This window comes from Pan paniscus, chromosome 9 (assembly GCF_029289425.2).
Source record: "Pan paniscus chromosome 9, NHGRI_mPanPan1-v2.0_pri, whole genome shotgun sequence".
Lineage (NCBI taxonomy): Eukaryota > Metazoa > Chordata > Mammalia > Primates > Hominidae > Pan > Pan paniscus.
In genome coordinates, this window is record NC_073258.2 from 9,961,825 (window position 1) to 9,977,796 (window position 15,972).

Below are 15,972 nucleotides of genomic sequence, written 5' to 3' on the forward strand. Positions count from 1 at the left end.
ATTTAAAGTTTAAAACAAATTGTTATAAAAGTAATGAAAATTAATATTGTCAACATTTGGGTATTTCTCTGTATATATATATACCATATACATATAATTGTTTTACTGAATAAGGCAAGTATTTCCCCATGTTACTGAGTCTTTAGATAATTGTTTTTTATATAGCTATATGAATCATATTCTTTCTTTCAGAAGTTATTTAAACATTCACCAATTTGGGGAGGATTTTTCCCCTACTTTTTGAAAATTAAGATGCTGCTGAGATTATTCTTATGTATTAATCTTTGACTACGTGTCTGGTTATATTTCCTTAGCTTAACTTTCTAGAATTGGACTTGCTAGGTCAAAAGGCATGAATATTTTTCCTGTATCTTGCCAAATTGCTTTTCAGAAAAATTAGGCCAGTCTTTGTGTCTATTAACAGTGTATGAGGGTACCCTTATGAACTGCATATGAGCTTGCCAACATTAATTATCATTGCATTTGCATTTTCAAAATTTACGTAGGTGAAAATTGAATATCATTTTTAAATGTTCTATTTACCAATGCAAAAACATTTTCTTTCCATATTTTTAAATTTTACTTCTGTTTTTTAATTCCAGAATTGCCCATATAAGAACCTTGTGCCTATTTTGTGTGTGAGAAGTGGATTGGGGACTTTTTCTTATTGATAGATTAGGTCTCTTTTTGTATGAAGGCTATACTGAGCTTTTGTTGTAATTGATACGAGTAGGTTTGTTTGTTTGTTTGTTTGTTTTGAGACAGAGTTTTGTTCTTGTTGCCCAGGCTGGAGTGCAATGGCACAATCTCAGCTCACTGCAACCTCTGCCTCCCAGGTTCAAGTGATTTTCCTGCCTCAGCCTTAAGTAGCTGGGATTACAGGGGCCTGCCACCATGCTTGGCTAATTTTTGTATTTTTAGTAGAGAAGGGGTTTCGCCATGTTGGCCAGGCCCATCTCGAACTCCTGACCTCAGGTGATCTGCCTGCCTCGGCCTCCCAAAGTACTAGGATTACAGGCGTGAGCCACCATGCCTGGCCTACAAGTAGGTTTTTCAGGCTATAATTTGTCTTTTAATTTTGTTTTTAATATTCCAGAAGTTAATTTTATGTAGTCAGGTTTATTGTTCTTTTATGTCTTGCTCAATTGCTCTTGTGCCTATAAAATCTTCCTCTCACTCAGTTTTGACCTATCTTCTCTTTGTATTTCTAGTTCAGTTTTTTAAGTGTATAATCTTCGTCTGTCTAAATTTTATTTTTGTGTATGGTGTATAATAAAGATCTTATTTTTTTCTGTGAGGATAATTCTAGCCACATATTTTAGCAGTGTATGGCAAGTGCCTCTTGATTGTACTTCTCAGAATATTCTCAGCTATTTTTATTGGTTAGTTATTTTACTGTGTAACATAAATTATCCCAAACATAACATCATACAATAATAAACATTTATCATCTGTTTCTATCTGCCAGGAATTCAGGAGTGGTTTAGTTGGGTGGTTCTGGCTTAGGTCTTTTAAAGAGTTATAGTTAAGATATTAGCTGGGGCTACAGTCATCTGAAGGCTTTTCTGGGGCTGGAACAGCAGTCCAGGCTGCACCAGGGAACAGTTTTGTCGAAGACAGTTTTTCCATGGACCTGGGGAGTCGGGGGAAAGTTTCAGGATGAAACTGTTCTACCTCAGATCACCAGGCATTTGTTAGATTCTCATAAGGAGTGAGCAACCTAGATCCCTCGCATGCACAGTTCACAATAGGGTTCACACACCTATGAGAATCTAACGCCACCAGTGATCTGACAGGAGGCGGAGCTCAGGCGTAATGCTCATTGGCCCACTGCTCACCTCCTGCTGTGCAGCCCAGTTCCTAACAGGCCATGGACTGGTACCAGTCTGTGGCTAGGGTTGGGAACACCTGGGCTGGAGGATCCCTTCCACAGTGGCTCACTCATATGGCCATTGGTAGAAGGGCTTAGTTCCTTGATGTCTGCTGACAGGTAGCCATATTTCCTCACTATATGGACTTTTCCACAGGGATGATTGAGTGTCCTTATAACATGGCAGCAGCCTTCCCCCAGAGTGAGTGGCCTGATACAATAAAGCAGAAGGAGTCACAGTGCTCTTTATAACCTAGCCTTGGAAGTGACATTCCTGTCATATCCTATCATTTCTGTCATATTCTACTGGTGACATAGAGCAACCGTGATATAATATCCACAAATTACGAATATTAAGAGGAATGGGTCACTGACGGCTTCTTGGAGGCCGATTATCAAACTCTTCCTCTGAGAGGAAATTTAGAATTGTATCTCCCTTTGTATAGATGTTTATTTAATATCATTTTGTCATTTACATCCCAAAGCCCCATGGTGGCATCTGGAAGTTTCTTCTTCCCTTAGTTTTCTGCCCTGTAACCTTATCTGATTCTTAAATTTAAAGTCAAGTGGCGTTTGTCATCTGAGGCTTTTCTGTCACTGTCATTACAACTAGCTCAGGGACAAAATATTTATCTTTTCACTTCCCTCATCTAGTATTTATTGACTATTGGTTTTGATAAAGTAATAAAAGAAATATAAGTTTCAAAGAAATAGAAATTACAGTTTTATATATATATACACACACATATGCCTGTAAAACTTGGCACAGATATACATGTACTCACATACATGTACACACGCATACTCTGAATAGTAGGAAAGAATCCCAAAGCTTTAGGGCAGAGAGGGTCACAGAGAAAGGAAGAGACTTTTCCAAGGCCACACAGTGATATAAAGTTAATGAAAACCCAGATCTTCCATCCACCTTTTAGCCTGACTCACTCTTCCCACATTTATGAAATACTTAAAATGAAACTGGATGGCTACGTGTTTAGAATTCATGTGTACAGAATGGAGATTACTCAGCAATGGTTTGGAGACTGGAGGTCTTGCTCTGCTTCTGTCCGTTTTCTTCCCTGAAGTTTGGCTGTGGCTGTTCCAAGTCCACTCTTAATTGGATTTGTAGGAGCCAGAAAGTGCTGAGCACACATCACAGTGGTGGGTAATTGGGCAGTTTCCTGGCTCCCCAGAGCCTCTGACTTGTTTGTGGATGGTGATCCATGATTCCCTGTATCATGCATTTTCAGAAAGCAAACTGGCAATCAAATGGTAATTGTTTCCATCTGTGTGGATTTCTGCCTGGCAAGGAGGAGGTTGGCTCTGAGAAGAGTAAAGGGACCTGGAATTGGATGTCAGGCCTGCAGCATACCATGGATGCGGTGGCCCCAAGCTCACATTTTCCAGTAGAGTCCTAATTTCAAATCTTTCATCTGGTTGGCCTTATAAATAATCCAAATGCCCTAGAAATTCCACCACCTAAACCATATTTTCTAAAGTGTTTCTTACTGCTGAAAGGAGCACAGACTTCCTTTGTTAGACTGTTGCCCCAGTTTTGATTTGAAAAATGTATCACTGAACTTATGGAAAGGAGACTTTTGCTGCTGCTGCTGTTGTTAAATAGGTGTAAGAATGGTGGAACAGGCCAGGCACAGTGGCTCACGCCTGTAATCCCAGCACTTTGGTAGGCCAATTTGGGTGGATCATGAGGTCAGGAGATTGAGACCATCCTGGCTAACACAGTGAAACCCCATCTCTACTAAAAAATATAAAAAAATTAGCCAGGCGTGGTGGCGGGCACCTGTAGTCCCAGCTACTCGGGAGGCTGAGGCAGGAGAATGGCATGAACCTGGGAGGCGGAGCTTGCAGTGAGCCGAGATTGCACCACTGCACTCCAGCCTGGGCGACAGAGCAAGACTCCGTCTCAAAAAAAAAAAAAAAAAAAAAAGAATGGTGGAACAGTTGAATTTGGGGCATATCAAATTAGAAAGAGCTGACCCAATATACCAGATCTCTGAGGACATTGAAGCACTCTCTCTCTAGATACTCATTCAGGTATATGTGCAGGCATTTCGTCAGATTCCTTTTCAGTGTCTACTGGGTAGAGTGCATGATGCTGGGAACTCAGTTAAATGTAACATGGACTCTCTCTCAGACTCCACAGCCCACAATAAGGAGATGAGGTATGGATATATATAATAATAATACAAATTTGAGAGCATATAGAGATATATAGGGGATATAAAGATCTCCCAACTGGGAAGATCCAGAAAGATTCCAGTTCACTAAACCCTCACCAAAATGAATACAGTAATTGTCATCTATTGCTGTGGGATAAGCCAACCCAAACATAGTGGCTTGAAACTACCATCGTTTCTTTGTAATTTCATGATTTGAGTAGCACTCTGCAGGTGTGTCTCCTCCCTGTTCCACTTGGTGTCAGTTGGGGTGGCTCATGGGGGCTTGGAAGATCCCAGATGGCTTCATTAACATGTCTGTCACCACAGCTGGGAGGGCCAAGAAAGGTGGGGCTGTCTTTCTAGCCTGGTAACTGGGCTTTGTTACATGGCAGTTTAGGGTCAAAGAGAGAAAGAGTGGAACCTGTTAGACCTCTTAAGGCCCAGGCCCAGAGCTGGTACAGAGTCACTTCCACTGCTTTCTGTTGATCTGAGAAAGTCACCAGGCCAGCCCAGAGTCAAGATCCATCCCTTTATCAGAGGAGTGGAATGCACACACAGGAATGGAAGAATCTCTGGTGGCCAACTGTGTAATCTATGACTTTAATATAAAGAAAAAAATTCTAAAAGCTGAAGAATGAGATCTTACTGTCTAAACTGTAGTTTATGGTCCCTAGTGAGGACTGGCTGTGCTTTCCCAGTTGTCTAACTGTGTGAGCTTCATACATCAGTCCCAAAGGGTACAGTCATCCACCTCTGTATGCCTATTTTTACACTGTCCAGCCCGAGATTAGATAAAAATGATTTCTGGAAAGTTTACATTGTGAGTGATTCAGCTGGGGTCCAGGTGGCCTTCCACATTTCTTTATTTAAAGATGGGGTCTCACTCTGTTGCCCAGGCTGGAGAGTAGTGACTATTCTCAAGCCAGATATTGTGCACTACAGCCTGGAACTCCTAGACTCAAGTGATCCTCCTGCTTCAGCCTCCCAAGTAGCTGAGACTACAGGCATGCACCACCATGCCCAGCTCACTCCCAGCTTCTTATCTGTCCCTTTCACCTTTTTTTTCACCACCTTTGCTCTTTACTAGTACCTTGCCTATGGTGTCCACCCTTCTTACTCAGTTTCCACCTCTCTCTCATTGCAGGCACTAAAACAGGTGCAGATCTTAGTGATGGTACTTGTGAGCCTGGACTGGCTTCCCCGGCCTCCTACATGAACCCCTTACCGGTGCTCCATCTCATCGAGGACTTGAGGCTGGCCTTGGAGATGCTGGAGCTTCCTCAGGAGAGAGCAGCCCTCCTGAGCCAGATCCCTGGCCCAACAGCTGCCTACATAAAGGAATGGTTTGAAGAGAGCTTGGTGAGTAGTCCCGTGGCCTGATTGGGAACCACTGGGGAATGTAATGGTGCAGCCCATGGAGTGCCACTGCTGACTGGAGCTGTTGACTCATCTGTATACCTTCCAGCCTTTTCTTCCATCCCACTTTGGCCAACGCTGCAGGGTGGCCCTTCTTATCAAGGAGTATAGAGCCCAGTCAAGCGACTTAAGCTATGCCCTCTGCCCTTCCATGGTCCACAGTTGGCCTCTCCTGAGGAAATCCAGGGCCAGAGAAGGGCAAACATTTAAGATTTCACACACACACACACACACACACACACACACACACACACACACACCCTCGAATTACATGTACTGCTTATTGAGTTCTAATCCCTGGCTGGTGTCTCTCCCCTCGGCTAGATCCCACTACCCCTTGTTTCTTAGCACAAACAAAAGACTGGTTACCTCATTGATTTTAAAAAAAAGCTTGACAAATTTCTTAGGAGGAAATATTTTCTTATTTTTGCATTTCTTTGGTAAAAAGGCTAAACTTTTGAAAACTAGTTTATTCGTATTCCTCTGTATGGTCTCTAAACTTTTGATTCTATATCCTGTATCTGGAAAAAGAATGCATTTCCCATATACATATTCACATGCAGCATTTTATTTTTGAGACAGGGTCTTGCTCTGTCACCCAGGCTGGAGTGCAGTGTGGCTTGATCATGGCTCACTGCAGCCTCGACCTCCCAGGCTCAAGGGAATTCTCCCAACTCTTGCTCCCAGAAGTCTACCACCTCTGCAGAAGTGCAAGCCACACCTGGCTAATTAAAAAAAAAATTTGTGTGTGTGGAGATGGGGTTTCCCTATGTTGTCCAGGTTAGTCTTGAAATCTTGGCTCAAACAATCCACCCACCTTGGCCTCCCAAAAGTGCTAGGATTATAAGCGTGAGCCACTGCACCTGGCCAGTATTTCACTAATATACCTAAATTATAAAAATACCACAAAACAGAATTTTAAAGTTTTTTATTTGTACAAATTTGTGGGGGTACATGTGAAATTTCGTTACATGTATATAACACATAGTGATCAAGTCAGTCAGGGTATTTAGGGTATCCACTGCTCACCAAAATAGAGTTTTAAAGGATAGGTTAAAAAATAGTTCCAATATTTTTCCCTATACACCCAGAAATCACCTTGAGCCTCTTGGGTGCACCTCTCCCACTCTAGTCTATTCGTAGTCTATGCTGTTGTTTTCTATTAGGATTTTAGTGTTTTTCTTATCTATTTGAATGACCTTTTATTAGCCATTTGCTTTATTTGTAGCATATATTTTCCTCACTCTGTTTTTAAATAATGTTTAGGTGCTTTTTGAGACACAGAATTTTAAACAACTGTACTTCACTCTATCAGTCTTTCCTATTTTGTTTTCTTGTTTTCCTTTTGGCCCTAGCAACGCCTTTCCCAACCTCAGAACAGATAACTGTTCACCTGTATCCTCTAGTAAGTTTATGGTTTGATTTTTATTTTATGGTTAACTCCAATCCATCAACAATATTTTTTAGCATTTGGTATAAACAATGAATCTAACTTTTAAAACAGTTTTTGGAAATTTATTCAAAATATTTTTGATCCAAAGGCAGTTGACATTGTTGTTGGTTTTTTCAAGATGCATGGTAGAAAACAGCTTGCATTCAGATTTGCAGTTTTGTCTTGTGGTTATTTACAATGGTTTAGGGAATGCCTTCCTTTGAAGAGATTTCTCTAAAAGTGATTGCATTCATAAATCTTCTAGAGTAATTATGGCCATCACTAACCTATGAATGGCGAAGCAAGTACTTTTAGGGGGTCAGAAGTTCATATAAACATTCCAAATTGTAAGGGCTGTATGTTAAGGTTTTTATTCTGGACAGAGATAGCCTGTCTGTATTTTAGATCTTGCAGACCTAAAGTCATTTTATGATCAGCACATCCACATTCCACACAAGGTCTTAATCTGTATGGAAATAGAATTCAGACTGGTGAGCAAACTCATCAAATGCTTTAGATTGACACTTTTAGTTAGAAGTTGTTGCTGCTCAAATTTTGGTCTGTGGCTCAGCAGCTTTCTTATCCCCTAGTAGCTTGTGAAAAATGCAGACTATGGGCCCCCATCTCACACTTGCTGAACCATCTCCAGGTGACTCGTAAGCACATTAAAGTTTAAGAAGCGCTGCGTTCAACCCTGGAGACTCAGTTGAATTATTTTTTTAAAGTCCCATGTGGGTTAGGATTGGAATTGGAACCAGTAAGATGGTTTGAAGGATTAGGCAGCACTGCCCAGCGCCTTCTCATGCATGATGTCTGTGCATCCCTTGCATATTTGCTCCCTTCTCCTCTGTAGACACATTGGCATTGTTCACACCTAGAGTTCCTGCTTGGCCATGACACTGGCCTGACATGGTCCAACTCTGCCTCGTGACATCTATATCAGTTGGGATACTTTTTCCAGTAAAATGATGTAAACAATAACAAGATAGACCACTAACAAGATGTCCGGAAGACAGACAGTCCCAGGGTTAAATAAGTGGCTCTGAGTGACCTCATGGGTACTGGTTCTTCCCATCTTTTTGCTTTGCCATCCTCAAGGGGTGGTTTTTGCTCAGGCACATCCCATAACAGTCGCAAGATGGCCACTAGAACTGCAGGCAACATGTCCTTACAAGACACAACATAAAACTGTGTAGAGGTAGAGAATCATTTATTTAGTATGTTTTTGTTGTTTTTAATCAGGAGGGAAACTCTCTGCAACCCCCTAGCAGACTTCCCATTTAGCTGCAGTGGCCAGAATTTGTTCACCTGTGCATACCCTAGCTGCAAGGGAGGCTGGGAAAGCAAGTATTGGCACTTCCACCTGCCATAGAGGGAGGTGGCCTTTGTCAGAAAAGAATGATAATAGAGTGGGGGAAAGTGAGTGGCCCTCAGGAAGACAGCTCAGAGTGACTGCCACAAACTTCTGTTAGGTTTGAGTTTACTCTTGTTGGCTGACAAATTCTTTCCGTGTTTTCTCAATCTGTTTTCTTTTTAAACTCAAGTTTCTAAGGAAAAGGATCTGATTGACCCAGTTAATTATTTTTGAGCGAAGTCCTCCAGATCAATGAAGAAGCGTTAAGTGTAAAAGAAATAGGCATTAAAGACTTTTAATTTATTCACAAGCTATGGATGCACACCTTAGGTCCAGTGTCTACCCCAGAGTGAATCAACTGTTAGCAGAGGGGAGGGATTACATAGTGGGAAATGTATCTTGTACTGCTGCTGCTCATCTGGGACTGCAGATCTTCTGGCACTGGAGCATCTGTGGTCCACCAGAAGAATGGGCTGCTGAGAAGCAGGGGTAGATGTGGAGGAGTGGTCCATAGTTAGAATAGGAAAAATAGCAGACTAGTCCTGGGCTCTCTATGTCTTACATGAAAAGGGCACTCCTAGTCCTAGTGCCTCCTATTGGGTAGCTGTTTCTTTGTGGTAGGGCTGGTTCCTCTTCTTCTGGGTCCTGGCAGAGCTAAAGCACAGCTGGGCCAGCACAGTTGGCAGCAGTAGGAGTGCTGTTGGCCAGGACTTTGCCTGGAGATGGGTATAAAACAGAGCCGACTAGTTCTAAAGCCCAAGTGGAGCAGACCTGCCCAGGAGTCAGTGGCACTGGGTTAAGTGAGTTTCCCATGCTCTGGGGTCTAAACTAGCATCCTGCTCCTTGGTAAGTATAATGAGGAGAAGTGGGCTCTGGGCCTAGAAGGGCATGTGCAAGGCTTTCTTAATGGGGATACCCTCTGGGGCCTCAGTGGGGCAAGGAACAAAGGGCTTGGATTCCCTTGGTCTAGGAGCAGTATTTCCTCTGGAAAGTTGGTGAATGAGGACCTTGTATAGAGGGTGTCTTGGGGTCTAAGATGGGCTGGGACCTGGCCTGCAGAGGAAGCATCAGGGAGGCTGTCCTGCCTGTGGTGCAGCAGAGCAGTGTTACCCTCAGGAGATGGGAAGGTGGTCCTTTACAACTGGAAGACACAGCCAAGCTCAGGGTCAGTGTTCATGGAGGATGAAGCTGAGGCCCTGGCTGGAAGGCTGAGGCAGCTCTTTTGTGATGGGAACAGAGCTGAGTTCTAGAAAAGGGGCAGCCTCCTCCTTCTCTGTTTACTATGGTGAAATGTAGGATGATGCCCTCAGGAGGGTGTGGTTATTTCAGTTCAGGTGCCCCAGAACCCCACAGGTGGTCCTGAAGCCCAGAAAGGGAAGCAGTGCTCATCAGTGGCCCTGGCATATGCTGGCATGTAATCATCAGTGGCCCTGGCATGTGGTACCTGGCCCAGGCAAGAAGGACCCGGTACAACTGTGACCACTTCCAGGATTTTGGCTGTGCCTTGAGTGGGGCTTTCCCATGGTCTGAAAGGGGTGTCTCTACCCCTCCACACCTGCTTGGCTTGGCTGGGTGGTTAGTGGCATAGCTCTTTGGCTAGGTTGGGTGGTGGAAACCTTAGACAGGATAGCCAGTCAGATTCAGATGGGCTCTACAGGGCTGGGGATAGCCAGTTAGCTGGGAGGAGTAGACCTAGGCTGATACACAGTGTTGATTCGTGTCCCAGGTCTTTGGGTGATGCCCAGAAGATACCAGAGCCAGCAGAGTCTCCATATGAAGTAGCCATGGGTGCTTCTCTAACAGTATGTTATGTACACCCTTCATCTCCTACCAGCCAGCCAGTCTGTTCTGCTGTTTAACACATTGGGTATGGGCCAAGGAGATTCTTGGTGAAGTTTCAAGATGAAGCCAGAGAAAGGGCAGGCAAACCCAGCAGCAAAGTGAAGGCAAGTCAAGGAAGAGCTCAGGCTCCAGGGTGAGGGGTGGTGCTTGGCAGAGAACCCACAGAAGGGCTGTATGTACTCTAGGCCCTGTCTGGAACTGGGGTACATGGAGTAGGCTTGGCCATCCAACAGGAACCCAGGCTTTTCTTTGCAAGGTCTCAAGAGTCCTGGTCAGTGTGCTTGAGCAGGTGAAAGCAGATTAAACCAGGGTGAGGGAGTATGGAAGGTAGGAAGGAGTTAAAAGGCCAGGGTTCTACCCTGGCTCTACCACTCATGAGCCTCTTCTTCACTTCTGTGGGACTCAGTTTCCCTACTGGAAATGACAGCTGAGTTTGAAAGTGTCTGCAAGATCTGGCCAAGCATTCCAATTCTGCAGTTTGTTCTGGGGGCTATATGGAGTGATCTCTTTGTAAGCACCAGCCTTTGCCTCCCTCAGTCTTGACCTCTTGGGTTCCAAAGTGTGAAGACAGGTTAGGAACCTCTCAGTTTACTGCTGCCCTTATGTTAGAGCTTGATGGAGGCCCACATCTCAACAGTGGAGAGGCAAATCTGTTTACCATATTGAAAAACCTGAAGAGTTGCTCTCCTGAATGAGCAGCCTCTGCTGGCCCCAGCTGGGATAAGTGCTCACCTCTGATAGCCCAGCAGTCAGTTCAGGTGCCCTCAGTTACCTTTTTAACTAGTTTCCCAAGAAACAAAGAAACCCAGACCCAGGCTGGGGAGCACAGCCACCCCCCCTTCTCAGCTCCAAACCACCTTGTCACAGATGGCGGCTTCTTCAGCTCCCAGCTCCTCAAACAAAGCCCATACATTCCTGCCAGATTCAGCTTGCAATCTTTCATTCTGTCGAAGAAGCAAATCTGTTTACCATATTGAAAAGCTAGAGGAGTTGCAAAAAAAAAAAAAAGGTGGAGAGAAAAAGCTGTTTTATGAATTATAAAATGTGAGCTTGAATTTTTTACCATGGGATTCATTTCTGTATCTCCAGAATGGAAAACAAAAGATAGTCAGGATACGTGTGTGTTGAACATTTCAATTTTGAAAAGTTACAGAAGGAGTTTTGTAGGTAAACCTTTTCCTCTGGATCTTAGAGGAGGGAAAATTTGGTGCTTATTTTTCAAGAAAAAAAGTAGAGCCTGTGTGAGCCGATTTCCAGCATGTTTTCTTACCTCCCCTGTGACAGGTGTGAACTTGAGTGAGAGATGAGAAAGGAGTAGGTGTGTCCATGCTTTCTTTCTGCGCTCAGCTCCCAAGGGGCTCCTGGGCCGGGCTCAGGTGGCACCAGTGGTGGTTCTTTGTCCCTGTGCAGTGCTGGAAGAAGCCACTAGGTGGGAGTCAGGGACAAATGCTGGGAAGTGAAATCCCAAAGAATGAGGTCAGCATGGGCTTCATATGAGAAAACAGCTTTTAATTTTTCTTTTTCAGACAAAGAGAACATAAGCACCTCTCATTATTGAAACTGCTTAACTGCACCTGGGTCAGCTGGCAAAGATAATTCTTTGCCATTTTCCTTAGAAACAGTGGACAAAGGGCAGTCAAGGGAGGGCTCCACTGTTCAGGGTGGGGGAGAAGAGACAGGGCTGGTCCTGGGAGCATAGACCTGACCTTCCCCTGTGGATGTGGGGAGACCTCTCCAGACTTCTTGACTGCAGTGCCTTCTGCTGGGGTGCTAGTAGGTTGGCCCTTTCTATTCCTGCAGGCATTTCCTAGCCCACAGTTTATGTCATGCCCTGCCCTAGAGAAGTTTCCTGTCCCCTGGGGGATTTTGAATGCCCTTTTCCTGACACAGCAGCCAAGACTGGGGGCCTTCAGCCACTGCAAATTTAGCAGTTTTAATTTTCCTGGATCTTGATCCCTGCCCCCCAAAGTAAATTTACCCTACTAAATTCTAGCAATCCGGCTCCTTTCAGACCTGACCTAAAGAGACTATTTCAGCCTCTAAGAACCAATGTTTATAAATGACCAAGAATGTGCAAACACTGGTGAAAGAGCAAATAAATCCTTCCCCACTAAATTTCCTGCTTCAGGCCCAGGGGCCGTGGTGGACAATGTTGCCAGGTTAGCATAACTTGAGGTCTGAGCATGTAGACACCCACTTACCCTCCACCCACAAAAGAAAACCCTGCCAGAGATACACTACCAAGAGCCTTCTGCCCTTTCAGATACCTGCTAGTGGGCAGGCAGGCTCCAGGGAATTTATGCTTCTAGGCAAGTTTCTTTAGTAATCTATGTTTCGAAGAATGTTTTGTTTGTTTTGTTTTGTTTTGTTTTTTGAGACAGAGTTTTACTCTTATTGCCCAGGCTGGAGTGCAATAGTGTGATATTGGCTCACTGCAATCTCCACCTCCCAGGTTCAAGCAATTCTCCTGCCTCAGCCTCCCGATTAGCTGGGATTGCAGTTGTGCACCACCACGCCCAGCTAATTTTTGTATTTTTCGTAGAGACAGTGTTTCACCAGGTTGACGAGGCTGATCTTGAACTCCTGACCTCAGGTGATCTGCCCACCTCAGCCTCCGAAAGTGCTGGGAATACAGGCATGAGCCACCATACCTGGCCTTGAGGAACTTTTGAAAGCGGTTTCCTAACTTCTTACTCCTCCAAGTGTTGTCCTGGGACCAGTAGTACGAGCATCACCTGGGAGCTTGTCAGCAGTGCACAACAGCAGGCCCCATACCCAATCTACTGAACCAGAATCTGCATGTTTACTAGAACCCCCTCAGGTCCAGGCAGTTCATTCTGGATGGGGAAGCACTGTCCTAACCCAGGGATTAGCAAACCATGGCCCACAGTTAGCCCACTGCATATTTCTTACACTCATCAGCTAAGAATGATTTTTACATTTTTCAAGACTGAAGAAAAATCACAAGAATATTTTGAGATGGGAAAATAATATAAAATTCACATTTTGGTGTCCATAAATAAAGTTTTACTAGTACACAGCCACACACTGGTTTAGGTATTGGCGGTGGCTGCTTTTGCACTGCAAATAGGAGAGTTGAGTATGAGATAGACTATATGGCCCACCAAACCCAAATATTTGCCATCTGGCCCTTTACAGGAAAAGTCTGCCGACCTTTGTACTGATCTATTTTGGAGGTGCATTCTCCGTGCTTGTGTTCTGTGGAGGCTTGAGCTGCAGTGGCCAGGACTTCCTCCACAGCACGCTTCACTCCCTTCCCCCGCCTCCCCTTCTCAGCGGGCCCACTGTGCACCATGTCTGTTGAAGGACACAAGTTTACATCTGACTTATGAGGATTTATGAGGGAGTGTCCTGGCAGCTGCCACCTACGGGCCAGAGGTGAAGGCTCAGGGCTGAGCGGAGCCCAGGATGCCTGTAGGTGATAGGTCAGTGGAACAGCACGTGACCATGAGATTCCTCTCAGTTTACAGTTCTGCCTGATAAGATGCTGCTGATTTCTGGTAGGCAGCAGGAGTAACACCTCAGGGGGCCTCAGCTCCTTTTTTCAGCCATTCCCTCAAGTACTTGGAATTCCAGCCAGGTAGGTGGCAATCCTGGGGTTCTCTTCTAGACCCTAGGACAGGGGTGGAGCAAGCTACAGTGACTTTCCCCGGCAAACCTGACCACCCTGGCCTCTTAGCTGTGTTTTTACTCCCAGAATGCTCAGCCTCACAGTCTCCTGCCCTTTTCCCACAGCTGGCTGCTGCATGTTGCAGGCAGTAATGAATCTGTTTGTAGATGAGCAAAGTACTTCTAGGAAGGCCTTCGGGACTGTTAGGTCACTGTAGTGACCCGTATTTGTGTACCCTTTGTGCTTCCTGAGGACTTCTGTCTTCAGAGAGGGGTCCAGTGAGTCTGAGACACCACCTCACAGGAGCAGTATAATGGGAGCAGGAAGCCCAGGCCCCCGAGCTCCCAATAACAAGGGGAGCCTAGACCTTTGGGAGTAACTACCTCGGCCAATTAAAAGCTGGGCTTCTAGCCTTTTGGGAGTCATGGACTGTTCTGATAATCTGACAACTCTTTTTCAGATAAAGATTTATGAATACAAATAGTAGTACTTTCTATATATTTGACGAACATATTTAGGGGTTCATTTGATCCCTGGAATCCCATCTGTAAATCAAGTGAGGTGCCCTGGACAGGATGGACTTCTAGGGCAGTGGTGCAGCCATGGGTTTGCCTTGCCAGGCCAGTGTGATGAGGGAGCCACGACAGGGACCCAGCTGCCCCTGGGGGTGGGGTGAGTGAGCGAGGAGGTGCCTTAGCTTCTGAATCCATCCCATTTCACTCAGCCCTTCCCCTTTCCCTCCTGCCAACCTGCTCCTAGGTCTTTTGGGGTGTTAATTTGTGATTTTTGAGTTGAATTACAATGTAAGTAAAATGTACTTGGTGTTTAAGGAAAAACAAGGCTGAGATAAGACTTGCTACTTGAGAATGCCATAAAAATGTCAAGAATTTAGCTGCAGTTTATCTGGATTCTTCCCTCCCTTCCTCCCTTTTCTGTCCCTTTCTCTCCCCTACCCTGCACCCCCCATGTTTGTTCATCACACATTGAGTTGAGCTAACAGAGGAAATGGGCCCCGTCTTTTCCTCTTTGTGTCGAACATCTTTACCCTGGAGAAACGGACCTTCAAGTCTCTTTCCTTCACATAGAATTTTAGTCTTACTTTACCAGTCTTATCATTTGAGCCTTATTCTTTCATCCAAAAAATGTTTAAATTCGTACTGTGTGCTAAGAATTGTAGGCATGGAAGTAGGAGAAGTGAGTTGGAAATCAGACACGCTTCTGACAGTCTGGTGCAATAGGAGTGGTCCAGTGTGACAAGGTCAGTGATGAAGTAGAGAGGGGAATTTAGGTGCTCAGGAAGGGATAGAAGAGGGACACCTGAGCCACAGCTCTATGTAAGCTGGGAGTGAGCAAGGCTGATGAGAGCAGCCACATTGGCCACCTTTCTCTTTTCTCTTTTCTCCTCTCTTGTACCAGAACCTAAGGAAGAGCACTGCACTCCTCCCAGGAGAGGGGAGAATTTTCCACCATCCTGTAGAGGCTGGGACCTTGCGCCACCTCTCCCTGTCCAGCTCCCAAATCAGCTTGTCTACCTCCTCTTCCTTGGAGTCCCAGATATACCTATATTGCATACCATATGATAATTCTTAACCCAGGGCATGAAGTTTTTCATTTGCCTTGGATGCGGGGAAAATGTGTATTAACTGGATGAATTTCTTCATTTGACTTGTTCAGGCTTTTAGACAGAGAAAAACCAACCTACTGACCCCTGTACCTTTAGAGATGTTCTTCCTTGGCAACATCCTGCCATAGCATGGGCAGGGAACCTGGGCTGGGTGGGTCACACTGTGCTGTGGAGCAGGGCCAGAGGTGAGGAGCAAGGGGCTAGAGCTCAGCGCATGGGCAGCAAAGCCTGCTTTTCCTTTCTGGCCTCTGCCTGGGTGTGTCTCCAGGAATTTACTCCTCCCCTTATGCCAGCTGCTGGCTAGAGCTCTCCTCCTTGCCGCCTCTGTGATCTCTGTGGGCTGGCCCAGCCTGCCGGGGACTGTGCTGCCAGGCATTGTTTCTGCCCTTTTGGGCCCTGCTTCTGGCCCTGGTGGACATTGAAGCCATGCTGAGGGGCATGCGGCATGAGGGGCATGAAGGACTGCTCTTCAGACTGGGAGTTCCAGGAAACCCCGGAGGTGACCCCCAAGGGAACTGGGAAGGCCCAGGCAGTCACAAGCTGTGCATCTGCAAGTCCTTTGCCACAGCAGAGCTCGGGGCCTTGCGTGTAACCACAGTTCCCACCGCACCCACATCAAAGGCCAC

The 15,972-nt window shown here is 45.3% G+C and overlaps 1 protein-coding gene across 11 annotated transcripts in view; it reads left to right on the top strand.

Annotated features, from left to right (window-relative positions):
• PPFIBP2 (PPFIA binding protein 2) overlaps nt 1-15,972 on the top strand; it is a 144,175-nt gene that overhangs the window by 46,822 nt on the left and 81,381 nt on the right. For all 11 annotated transcript variants that reach the window (XM_055095181.2, XM_003819108.5, XM_024930629.4 and 8 more), the window contains one exon: nt 5,192-5,406. In XM_055095181.2, coding sequence (XP_054951156.2) covers nt 5,192-5,406 — 215 coding nt within the window. The remainder of the gene's footprint in view (nt 1-5,191; nt 5,407-15,972) is intronic.